The sequence below is a fragment of the Mytilus californianus genome, unplaced genomic scaffold (assembly GCF_021869535.1).
Source record: "Mytilus californianus isolate M0D057914Y unplaced genomic scaffold, xbMytCali1.0.p SCAF_7, whole genome shotgun sequence".
In the NCBI taxonomy this organism is placed as follows: domain Eukaryota; kingdom Metazoa; phylum Mollusca; class Bivalvia; order Mytilida; family Mytilidae; genus Mytilus; species Mytilus californianus.
In genome coordinates, this window is record NW_026262723.1 from 86,889,920 (window position 1) to 86,903,950 (window position 14,031).

Below are 14,031 nucleotides of genomic sequence, written 5' to 3' on the forward strand. Positions count from 1 at the left end.
ATTCAAATAATTCTAGTTTGTCAATCGGTTGACTGCTTATAATGCAAAATACTAATATATCAAAAGTTTTAAAAAACTAACAAAACACAATGATCGTTTCTCTATTTCCCAATGTAAATGAAATGAAACAAAAAACATTTTATATCGCAATAAGAAGAGGAGAGAATTCAACATTTCCGGATCTACTTGGAGTCTAATGACCCCCCACGTTGATAAGTTGGATATCGCGGAAGGAAGGATTAACCCGGCAACTAGAAAGGCATTAAAGCACTGCCTTTAAAAAACACCAAAAATTCAAGACTTTGAATTAAACCCCATTAAAATTGGTCAAGAAATAAGCAATTTATACAAAGTATTACAAAAGTATTGTTTTTGGCCCCTTTTTCTAAACCGCAAGGGTCATAACCCCTAAAATCAATCCCAACCTTCCTTTTATGGTATATTACCTTGTGGCACAATTAAATAGCAATCCATAGACTTATACGGAAGTTATTGTCTGGAAACTAGAAAATCCTAGTTTTTTTGGCCCCTAACTCCTTAACGGTTTTGGCCATGACCCCCAAAATCAATCCCAACTTTCCTGTTGAAGTATGGAACCTTGTGGTGAAATTTCATAGAGATCCATACACTGATACACAAGTTATTGTCCTGAAACAAGAAAAATGCTTGTTTTCGGCCCCTTTTTGGCCCCTATTCACTCAACAGCTATGACAATAACCCCAAAAAACAATCCCAATCTTCCTATTGTGGTATGGAAGCTTGTGCTAAAATTTCATAGTGATCCATACACTTATACTCAAGTTATTGTCTGCGAACCAGAAAAATGCTTGTTTTTGGCCCATTATCACAAAACAGCTATGACATTACCCCTAAATCAATCCAAACCTTCCTATTATGGTATGGAACCTTGTGCTTAAATTTCATAGAGATCCATACACTTATACTCAAGTTATTGTCTGCGAACTAAAATGATTTTGGACGACGACAAGGCTGATGCCAACATGATAGCAAATTTGTTTGCGGTCGTATAAAAATTTGCAGTTGTATGAAAGAGCTAGGCATATAAAAACCAGGTATATTGAAAGTTTTTTTTTTAAATTTACTATAGTTCAAATCATGCTTTTGTTTGCTATACAAGGTGAAATCTTTATTTTCAGAACACCACTGAATTGTTACCATGCCAAGTTACGAACTTTGTACGATTGTTTTCATATCTGTGCCATATTTTGGATCAAATAAGGCATAACAAGGGAGATAATTCATTAGACAAACAGTACCTAGACAATTCTTCCTTGGCCTACCTTGCCACTGTAGAATGAAAACTCTAAAGTCTCTTAAAGCAGGTATTCTTCCTAAAATAAAAAAAAATTTCTCATTAGTTAAATATATAGGCACAACTGATGCATAAAATTAACCAAAACCTACCATTCATTTAAAAATCCATGAAATAAAATAACTTGTTTCTCAGTGTCCTCTCAGGAATAGGCAATTTTTTTTATTAAAATTGTAATGAATTTACCCTTTATCGACATATATTTTCAACTGAATAAGCATTCAATCATATACCCAATTGTAAATCCCATAATAATCACAGAATGAAAATTATAATCACACTTTCGCAAAAACCAAACACAAAAAAATTGTTTCAAACTTGAAAACAAATATGTAGTACTAAAGATGCATTTTATTGCTGAAACTCCACTTAATTTTCAATTAAAACTGTTTTTGTAAAAAAATCAAATGAGTCCAGCATGGTATCATACTTTTCAATAAGATCATACAATAACTTTAACAATAGTTGATTGTCACACTATGAAGTAAAGTAGAAAGTATGTTAAGGCCAGGTTTCCACCTTGGATTCAAAAATCAAAAAGTATTTTATATCTATCAAATAGTAGCCTTCAGATTTTCCTAAGACTTTAGTCTGGTCAAATATCAGTATTTATATTTTTGAATCATATCTACCTATTTGCATTAAAGGTCAAAACTTCTTGCTTTTGATGCAAAACTCTTAAACTGCCGATATAGCCTTATTTTGAGATCTTGTCATTAATATTTAGATATAAGGCAAGGCTTTCAAGGGTTAGCAAAAATATATTTTATAAAAGAAATCTACACAAAGATGATTAGTGTAGGTAAAAGATCTTTATTGGTAAGGCCATGGTTCATATCTAACTTTATGAAAAACAATGTATAAAATGGTGATTTTTAGTATATCATCCTATTCATTAGTTAGGTAAATATAATTTAAAAGGACACATGAATTTTACTGTTTTTTGCATTTCAGGGGCCAGATAATGGCTTTCATCATACCTCCTCCTTTACAGTTTAGACTTGATTGATACCTTCCCATAATTAGGACAACAATTGTCCTACTCAATGTCAATAAAAACGACTGAACCAAACAGAAAAATTTATGATTTTTTTTTATTCCTGAAAACTATTCCTGAGAAGCAAATCAGTTAGTTGAATTTACAAGAAAGAACAAAGAGTATGACACAACTATGATTTTAGAGAAAACCAAAGATTGACCTGAAAATAAATATCAAAATGTTACCATGTCTGGCAAAGTATTCATCATAAGCCAACTGCAAATCTTCAGGCGAATAATTCTCCTCTAAAAAGTTTTTGTGGTTATTTTTCTCTACTGGTGGTAATGATGACCAATCTGCAAATTAAGAAAATTTTTAAATTAACATTTAAAACAACCTATCTCCTTCCAAGTCATTCAAGGGGAGATAATTTCAATATTATGCTCTATATTGTTGTTGCATTGTATTCAAAAATACAGTTAACTCTCGTTGTCTCGAACTCGGTTGACTCGAAATTTCGGATGAGTCGAAGTTTTCACATGGTCCCGAACTTTGTTTCATATAAATGTATGTATTTCGACTCCTGATGAGTCGAAATTTCGGTTGAGTCGAACTAAATCTACCGTCTCAAGGTTAACAAAAGCATTCAAAATTCATTATTTATCTCGAACTAATACACATATGTCAAAATGACCTCTGGGATTTAAATGGTTTGAAGAGTTAATCTGACAATACACGTGTAATTAAATTTCCGGTCACTGACCACTGTATTGATTTATGACATGCTATTTCCACGAGTGTTTACCTAAGATTATCTTTTATAAAAATTTATAAATAATTAGTGATACATTATTAATGTTCATGAAAAAGTATTTAAAATGTTTACAAAAACAATTAATCGTGATTTACACTGATGAGCTTAAATGTGTATAAAGTGGGGATTAGGACTTCCGTTGGTGATCACCTAAAAACTACTCAATCTGCGCCTTTAATCTTGTTGTATTTTCTTTTGAAAGGAAAGAGTGAGATGAAAGAAAATGAAGAGAAATCTAAATTTTCTAAAATCTCTTGTAACCGAGAATAAACAATATTGTCAACTTTAAATGACCTAAATAACACTTAGATCGACTGGAAATTACTCTCTCAAAAGCCATAGGAAAAGAATTTAACTGAAACAATTGAATAAGTAAAAATAATATTATTATAATAATGAAAGACCATGACATACAAATACATCAATCTGATACCAGAATATCGATCCCCTTCCCATATTCATCCGGATTTATTATAGCTTTACCAAGCTAAGCAAGAGTTGTGTCCCTTGGTCTGTCAAACTTCCAGTTTTCGGTTGAGTCAAACTACGTGTATCTCGAAATATTTCTCTGGTCCGCCTGACTTCGAGATAACAAGAGTCGACTGTACATCGGAAATTTGCCAAAGACATTTGACTCTTTAAGGATGTTCGCTACTCTTGTTTTTTAATTTTTGCCAGTTATTCGGAATCCTCTGGTTTTATCTATGTAGTGCCATGAAAAAATTTCCCCCACTAACCCCTACTTTTCTTTTCATAATTTTATTACATATAGTCTAAAAAGCCATATTTGAAAATCCTATAAAATCCTTGTTATTTTTTTATAATTTTTGAAAGAAAAGGGTGCCAATGTTAAATGTATGAAAAGTCTAGAGAGAATTATTTCCCGCCAAATTTTCAATGGCCAATATCTCGAAAACAAGCACATTGACCCTTCATTTTTTTCTGCTTTTTTAGTTCATTAATTTATAAACTAACAATTTATAACAGTCTTTTAAAAACCTTGTTATTTTGAAACAGAGTAGCGAACATCCTTAAATCTTTTAATGCCCAGTATCTACTTCACTAACCTATAAATATGTATAATAAATAATAAAGGATACTTAATGTTGCTGATTTCCAGAAATAATTTCAACATTAAAATGCAGTAAAAGCCAATATTATTATTCAAAGTATACATTTTCAGCTGTCAGAATGAGGGCATGGAAACAGTTATATTGTCATGTTTTGATAGAATTGAAATAGAAATGACTAGAAAATTCAAAATTTTAATCAGATTGAATTTGAAACTTTAAGATTGACATTTTCAACACACTTTTGTCAGACATAGCAATTTATTTGCCATTGGACACTAAATTCTTGCTTTTTTTCAGAAATAAAACTGTCGCTGATATTGTATTATAATTCCCCCCCCCCCCCCACTCTATGTTAGTTTTAATGTCACAGACAGATATAAGGGTAATGATGGCTGCTCACTTCAACCTGTGTTTTCCCCTTAAAAAAATACTTTCAGAAAATTAACTTCATTTTTAGAATTTTTTTAAGCTGAGGCTATTAACAATTTGAAATTAGATTTAAAATTACTTTAAAATATTATTACGGTATATAGAAAAAAATATTTTCTTGCAAATAGAATATGTGCTTTTTATTTACTATGCAATACACATATGCAAAGGTGTACATGATTAGATGCTTTTCAATTCAAACAAGAAAACTAACGGCCTAATTTATGTACAAATAAATGTGGATAGTGTCCAGCGAGAAAATCCAGCACCCGGAGGTGGTCCACAGCTGGCCCCTAAATAAAATTGTGTGCTAGTTCAGTGAAAATGGACGTCACATTAAACTCCAAAACATATAAATGAACTAAAATTAAAAAACATACTAGAGTCTACTTTGAGGTGAATGCCGACATTTTTGTGCTTTGTAAAGAATATTACCATAAAATATTGGATGTGAAATACCTGAATGTATAAGATGTCTGCATGTTGATTTATATTTACGAATGATGTTCTTGTACCGATGATAAAATTTAGTAAATGTTTTGACTAGTTTGTGATATCGAAAACCCTGGTGTAATAACTTTTCAGTAATACAGAGATTTCTTTCGTTGAAATCAAATATGTTGTAACATACACGAGCGAATCGAACAAGTTGAGATATATAAACACCATAAGATGGTGACAAGGGAACGTCACATCTAAAAATGGATAATTAACAGTAGGAAATGAAAAATCATCACTTTTATCATAAATTTTGGTATTAAGCTTCCTGTTAAAGATAAAGATATCAAGATCCAGGAAAGGGCAGTGTTCATTGTTAGTATTAGCTTTATTTGAAGTCAGTTCGGCAGGATAAATCTCTTTAGTGTACATACTGAAGTCGTTATTATTGAGAGCCAATATATCATCTAAATATCTAAAGTGTATTTAAATTTTTGAATCAGATGTTGTTTCGATGGTTCTTTGCTGATTTTAGTCATAAATTGTAACTCATAACAATACAGAAACAGGTCCGCAATAAGTGGTGCACAATTAGTCCCCATGGGAATTCTGATAACCTGACGATATACGGAATCTCCATAGCGAACAAAAATGTTATCTAGTAAAAATTCAAGGGCAGTTATAGTATCAAAGCAGGTCCAATTGACATAGTTCTTTTGTTTGTTGTTACTAAAAAAATGACCTAAAAGAGTTTGAACATATATATTCACATTCCGACTTTTTAAATGCCCATTTAATCAGGTTTGTGAATTTTTTCTTAATAAGATTATGAGGCAACGTGGTATATAGGGTAGAAAAATCATTGCTTTGAACAGATTCGAAATCACCAATATAAGCATGCAATTTATCAAGTACTTCCTACGAATTTTTGACAAAATAAATCTATATTTGTATGGAGTTTTATGCAGCTTCGGAAGCCAGTACATAGTTGTAAATGCATTTCACACGAGAACCATTTTCAATAAGTTTCTTTTACCTTTACAAGACAAGAGTGCACACGCTGAAATGTCTCGCCTTCTTTACTAATCATTGATATTATGTTGATAGTCCTAAATATAAAGCTTTATTACAACTGTCACATAAACTTAACATTAACCAAGTAAACTAAACATTGACCAATGAACCATGAAAATGAGGTCAAGGTCAGATGAACCATGCTAGGCAGGCATGTACAGCTAACAATTCTTCCAACAAATATAGTTGACCTATTGCTTATAGTTTAAGAAAAACAGACTAAAACACAAAAACTTAACACTGAGCAATGAACCTTGAAAATGAGGTCAAGGTCAAATAAAACCTGCGTGACTGACAAAAAGATCATAAAATATTTCCATACACCAAATATAGTTGAACTATTGCATATAGTATTAGAAAAAAAGACCAAAACTCAAAAACTTAACTTTGACCACTGAACCATGAAAATGAGGTCAAGGTCAGATGACACCTGCCCGCTAGACATGTTACGATGTACACCTTACAATCATTCCATACACCAAATATAGTAGACCTATTGCATACAGTATAAGAAAAACAGACCAAAACACAAAAACTTAACTATAACCACTGAACCATGAAAATGAGGTCAAGGTCAGATGACACCTGCCAGTTGGACATGTACACCTTACAGTCCTTCCATACACTGAATATACTAGACCTATTGCTTATAGTATCTGCGATATGGACTTGACCACCAAAACTTAACCTTGTTCACTGATCCATGAAATGAGGTTGAGGTCAAGTGAAAACTGTCTGACGGGCATGAGGACCTTGCAAGGTACGCACATACCAAATATAGTTATCCTATTACTTATAATAAGAGAGAATTTAACATTACAAAAAATCTTAACTTTTTTTTCAAGTAGTCACTGAACCATGAAAATGAGGTCAAGGACATTGGACATGTGACTGACGGAAACTTCGTAACATGAGGCAGCCATATACAAAGTATGAAGCATCCAGACCTTCCACCTTCCAAAATATAAAGCTTTTAAGAAGTGAGCTAACGCCGCCGCCGGATCACTATCCCTATGTCGAGCTTTCTGCGACAAAATTCCAAGCTCGACAAAAACCACAATATTTCAGTTTCACATATATTTATTAAATACAGCTTCAGAATTTTAATGAATATAATTAAGAACAAAAACCCTTGTATTATGGTATTTATATAAGTTTAATTTTAAAGTACAAAAAAACATTTCCTGCTGATCATTTTTCTATATAAACTTTCTTGTTATCATTAATAGTTTTCAAGATAATAAGCAAACACAAAAAATTGGACAAAATCATCATTTAGGTGCAATAACTCCACTTAAGAATCGACCAAAAAATTAAGGCCCTGTCAGCTTATTTCAAGATCATGTCTTGCTGATCATTTTTGCAATTTAAAGATTCTCTTTATCTAGCTATTAAAGTAGTCGAGATTATACACAATTTTTTTTCTAAAACAGTAAAAATCTTAATTTAAGGGCCATTATTCTTATGGAAAGTAATCTTGACAAGTTTGGTGTAAATCGACAGTACACAGTTCTCAACATTTTGAACATTTCTGCACTGTCAGATTTTATTTATTATACCAGTTTTCAAGAAAAAAGGCATTTTACCCCTATGCTCTTTTTTTTTTAGCCATATCAGAAATATCACCCATGTTGGTCTGAAGTCTGGATCACTGGAAACATTTTTTAAACTAGATACCCCCATGATGATAATGGCCAACTAATTTCAGAAGAGAAGATTTTTGTAACAGTAAACAGAGGAAAAGGGTTGACAGACGCCAAGTGATGAGAATAGCTCACTTTACCCTTCAGGTAAAAAAAAAAGCAACGACAATGAAGAACGTAAATGTATTAAATGATGAGGGTTAAGGCGTTCAGTGTTGTTGTGAGTTTCATGTCTTATTTCAAACAACTTAAATACTTCATATTGTGTACAAAAAATTCAAATACCAGATAATTTTTCAAATAGTGATCCATCATCAGTTGCTATTGTGGCAAGAAGACATCCATCATCACTGATGCTTTGTGAACTCTGATGTAAAGTCTTTTCTATAACTTCTTGCAAATGAGCAATCAGACGGAAATCTTTAGGACATTTACCTATAAAAAGAAATTTTATTTTAACATATATAACAATTTCACATTGTAAAGCATGTAACATGTAGTAAAGTTGTGAATTTATACTGAATACTGAGGAAAACATCATATGGATATACAATGTAGCTTTAAAAAAATGAACATTTGGTTGATTTTGATCTTAAATCTGAAATCTCTTTAAATTCTGGTAATAATTCTTTTTTTTATTGGTTAATCACATTATATATTATAAATTATTTTCTTTGGCAAAACAAATTACATTAAATCAGGCCTCGACAATAACGCTTGTCCGATTGTCCGGTACAAGAGGAAAAAAAGGTCGGACAAGTAAAAGCTAGATCAAGCTTGTCCGACGGGACAAGTAAAATTATTCTGCAGAAAATAAATTTAATCCAACTTTGATGAACAAAGTAATTATAAACAAAAAACAAGAAAAGAAGATAAAAACAAGTATTAATTTGACATGTTTACTTGCAAACCGATAATTTTAAACTGGATCTTTGTCAGGTACTTTTTAATAGGTAAAAGGCATACTATTTTCGGAAACCAGTTTTACTGATCCGAATCAGCGATGCGCTTTGTAGAAAAGGTAACTTTACAAGACAGTTCTTCACCAGCTCGGAAACGATTCGGCTCCTAAGTTTAATAGACAGTTTGGCACCGTAGGAGACATATTTAATTGACATGATTAATAGACAGTTTGGAAACGCAGGAGACATTTCGGGACCAAGACAAATCAGTACCTCGTTTTCCTACCTTATTCTGTTGCTTTATAATAAATACCATACCGGTAATTTTTTTAACAAAAATATTTTTTAAATAAAAAAGAAGAAATTATTTACCATAAAATTCACAAAATCATATTTGATCATATGTAGAAAGAAACAATACTTGCAATACGGTGACCTATAGTTGTTAATTTCTGTGTCATTTGGTCTCTTGCAGAGAGTTGTCTCATTGGCAATCATACATCATCTTCTTTTTTTATTGATTGCATTTGAATAATCTTTTTTCAACTTAAACAACCAGGATACAAATCCAATGAGTGTACATTGACAGGCCTATCAGACGGTGCCTCATGTGCAGAGTCTGATGAGACTTTTGCATTGATGAAAACTAGAACCTAAGCCCTGTGACATGACTAGATTCAGTTGTTCTCGACTCATATTTTTGAAAAGTGTTTCAAAAGATATAAATCAAATTCTGTTCTGTTGTTTTAATTCATTTTGTTCCTTGGATCAACTTATTAGGCAAAAAAGGTTATTATTAAGATTTGTTTTGGACAAGTTCCAATTTCATTCGGACAAGTAAGTTTTGGATTGTACTTGTCCTACTGGACAAGTTGAAAAAAAAGTTATTGTAGAGGCCTGTAAATGTAAGTCATATTGGTAATTTCTAAATTCATCCGATCTGTTTTTTAAGATAAAGAGGGACAACCATATTTTTTATTTTTCATTTGAACACTGCAATTACTTTTAACAAAATATCCAACTACCCAATCAAAAATAAAACCAAATTTGATATGAAATATAAATTAGCTAGTACAGAAAAATTTTCAGTATTTCATTTGAATAATTTTCAAAACATCTACATTTTTTACACCACTGTTTAAGTTGTCTTTGGACATAATTTCACACAAACATGCATATGCATACATTTATATTTTCGATGCAGTAATTAGGGCTTTTAAAATGAATAATATGATGATACTTGACTTCAACTGCTTCACCAATAATGGCTTGACAAGGGAGATAATTTACAAATATTAACATGCATCTAATATGGGATGAAAGCAGTTCAACAGACAAAATTTACAAATTATTAATTTTGTTTAATCAACAATTGGAACAGCCTTACAAAACTTGTAATAAATAAATTAGTAATTATTAATGCAAAGCAAACATACCAGTAAATGACTTTATCAACTCAATTGTCTTTACTGCTTTCTCTTTTGTCCTGTTACTTGTTTCTTGTTCAATTTCTGTCAATATTAATAAATGAATTGAATAAGAAAATTTCTGACAATAAGATTATTTTTAAGCACATTTTTTTTTTTTTATTATTCATCTTTTTCATAATGAATATATTGTTTTTATTGGTACTAAAACTTATTTCATTTTTGAAAAATGAAAATATAACTGAATATACATACATGTATGTACAGTTATGAGTACTCATGATCCTATATCCTGTCACTGTTTACTTGTATTTTGCCATATTAAAAGTTAATTTGTTTCTCAGACTGTGTATGATGTCTTTACACTAAATCTGTTGAATGTGTACTGATTGAAACTTTGGTCTGGGAGGAGATGATTCATTTATCAGTTTAAAATGGCTTTGGACTAGCTTTCAGTAACTGTGAGTACTCTTGTAATGGTGCTATATGTCTACTGTTTTTGTGCTTCGTAATTATATATATAATGATCTATTCAGTTAAGCCATTTGCAACTAATTTTAAGTTTGTTCTTATGTTGTGCTGTTACACCTCTGCCACAGGTTAGGGAAAGGGATTTGCTCTCACAAACATATTTTACCCTCCACATTCTTTATGTGTGTGTCCCAAGTCAGGTTGGTTTATATAGATCTGTGGTATTTGACAAATTGTTTTTCATAAATTGAAAGATATATATATATCAGACTATGTTGTATGGGTTTTGCTTATACATGTAGGCTGTACAGTGGCCTATAATTGCTTATATCCTAATTATCAGGTGGAAAGTTGTTTCATACATGTACCACATCTCCTTATTCTATATATACAAAATGTATGTATATAAATCTTGAACTGAATGTTGTACCCATATTGGAACACAAAATACAGAGTATCTGTATATTTCCAATTTTAGCTAAAGCATTTTTCACCTAAGTGATGTAAGGTTCATGTACATGTATAATCAAATTATATGTTTCCTCATGGTTTATTTTAAGTAAATGATCTATTTTTACATTTTAATAAAATAAGATGAGCAGTCTTTCCTTGCAATTTTAATAAAACTGATTACTTTAAAAAGGTATGATTTCATGTTATGACACTTCTAAAATTAATAATTCTCAACTGGAAATTTATATCCAAAGCTGATCTGTGTGTACATTTTGTGTACATGTAATGTTTAAATTGAACATCATTGTACATGGACATATAATTCAATTATACTGTACATCCTTAAGGTAAAAATACAATGTACTTTATTGTTTGGGGACCAGCAGAAGCCCACCCCAGGTGCGGAATTTTCTCACAGCATTGAACACCCATAGGTTGCCATGGGCTGTTTTTTTCTCTTTGGTCGGGTTGTTGTCTCATTAATACATTCCCCGTTTCCATAATCTCTATTCAATTTAACATTGAAAAAATACAGGTATTCTACAGTATTCTATATTCATTGGTATTTCTACCAACCATTTATATTTGTTGGTCTGTTTCCAGTTTAAATTCAAGCACATTACCTCATCCCATCCAAAAATATTATAAGACTTTCAGAATAAATTTTCAAGAAAAGTTTGGGAAAAGAACAATAACTCTACAATTGTGTACGAGGCCATACAAAAATGATTGTTGGTTTCCCCTAACCCTGCCGGGTCAGACTTTACCCTCTGTGTCAATTCTTTTTTTTCTTTCTTTTTTTTGAGATGAAAAAAAAAGAGTGTTGCTCTGGTTTCTTTTGACCATTTTCAATGATGTTTTTTAAAATTGTCTGATAATCTATTAAAAGTGTGTCAACATTGCTCAATTATCATTCCTTTAGTTTATATAGTTTATACCACAAGATAGAATATAAAAAAGGAATTTACTCTCGGGTTAACAACAGCTTTCTCTGTATAGTGAAACTGTATTTTCTCAAAAAAATAAAATAAAATAAAGTTTTTCCTGCCTGCCAGGCCTTGATAATTTTCACATGTTAGGGGAAACCAACATTAATTTTTCCATGGCCTGAGGGTCTGATAGGTCCTTAATATAAGTATTCTTTAAATTATTAGAGCATTTTTCTTTGTCTTAAAAATTAACTTTTATTCTGAAAAATTCTCATGAAATTGATTTTACTACTAATTTTTTGTAATAGTATGATTTCCCTATCTTTCATTTCTGTAATCAGTATTTCATGACCTGATTCTATTATTTTGCACAGTTATTCTTTAAATTTTGCACTCCATTATTGTCTATTCTTATATATTTTGCTCATTTTTCTCCATTATTTTTTTTTGCCATTATTCTCTATTTTTTTAACAGTATCCAGGCCCTCATTTATTGACAAAATAAGAATCCCAAAATTGTTTATCAGTTTATTCATATCTGGTTTATAATATTTACATTTTTTCATTTAAACTTGAAGATGCATAATAATTTTTGAGTTTATTCAGGAACATATATATTGACGGGACTTGACACTACCTGATTGTAGTCGATTTTATCGTCGTGCCATAGTTAATAAAGATACGATACAGAAACGGACATGTGTTAAAAACGGACTCGCTATTATCCTAATAATTTCTGATATTATCAATATAATGTCATTCAAACTAGTTTTATAGCAATGCTAGTGTATCAAACTTGTATTCTGTCACTTCAAATTTGTTAAAATCGCAAGCATTTCATCACAGAATTGTGCAGAATGCAAACCAGGTAATAAAAAAATGGCGGCCATTGCCGCGATGATTTACAAATTCCCAAACTATTATAAAACACTTCACATCAAATAAATCAAACTTATTTTGGTAATTTTATATGACAAAATATATCTACTAAATGATAAAACTTGTATTTATTTACAATTAGAGTTATGTGGTTTATTTGTTGAGCAGTTCTGATAGTTTTTCAGTCAGACGCTACCAAAATCCGTAAATCTTGGGAAGTCTCGGGGAGTCCGAGATTTTATCAATTTTATACTGAAAAGCGTATCAGATTCATTTCCCGTTAGATATACTGTTCCCAGGTTTATTTTATACAAACTGAATTCTTTATTTGTTTACCATGTTTACTGGTTTAAAATTTTATGTGTTATCTGTTTGATAATGGGTCATACTGACATGACAATAAAGTTTGTGTTTGAGGGAAAATGCCTCAATGAAAAAAATAACTTCAATTAAATATAAACACAGAAACATTATAGCAGTGTTTAATTATACTGCACAAAGTCAAAAAAACTGGTGGATTATATACACCATTTTTTAAATAGCAAACTATTGTATCTATAGGTTATTCATCTTGTTTTAATAAGTTTAGCTAAATGAACTGCTCAAATTAAGTGTGTGTTTAATTTTAGGTTTATGCATGGGAACACAGTGTGACAGTATTTTCGGCTTTTACGGCATTGTACGGCTAGTGAGTTGGTGCATTTAAATCCTTTGCATTCATAAAATGCAATAAATTTTTATGACATTTAATGCAAGCAAGTCACATGAACCCCATGCTTATTCTTAATCACATAGAATCCCATAATAAGTTGTATATAATGATAAATAGGGATACACTATGTTTCTAAAAAAAAGAATAACAAACCAGACGCCATTTTGTTAGGGAAATTTTGTGATAGATGTAAGTACCAACAAAAAATTTAGCATCATCAACAACGGTCAGATATAACCAAGGACCATAAATGGTTTTAAGGACGAATTCTGTACAAAGCTCAATATTAAAGCAAGGGATTGGTCATTTTCTTTTATTGAGGGCCTGGGAGGAAACATTGGAATTTCTCTTATTTTTTACAAGTCGAAAGAAAAAAATTCAATACACCCCCTTTCGAAGACATCAAAATTTCAACCCCTCCTCATTTCTCAATACTTTTGTTCGTAAACACAAAAAAAAGAATGCATACAATTTC

At 31.1% G+C, this 14,031-nt stretch overlaps 1 protein-coding gene across 1 annotated transcript in view; it reads right to left on the reverse strand.

The window, feature by feature from the left end:
- Positions 1-13,719, reverse strand: part of LOC127708603 (golgin subfamily A member 6-like protein 7) — a 39,989-nt gene extending 26,270 nt beyond the window's left edge. Inside the window, exons 1-5 of the mRNA XM_052213627.1 lie at positions 13,710-13,719; positions 10,122-10,196; positions 8,069-8,218; positions 2,558-2,668; positions 1,302-1,352 (exon numbers count right to left, since the gene is read on the reverse strand). Of these exons, the coding sequence (XP_052069587.1) occupies positions 1,302-1,352; positions 2,558-2,668; positions 8,069-8,218; positions 10,122-10,196; positions 13,710-13,719 (397 nt within the window). The remainder of the gene's footprint in view (positions 1-1,301; positions 1,353-2,557; positions 2,669-8,068; positions 8,219-10,121; positions 10,197-13,709) is intronic.
- Positions 13,720-14,031: the final 312 nt, after the last annotated feature.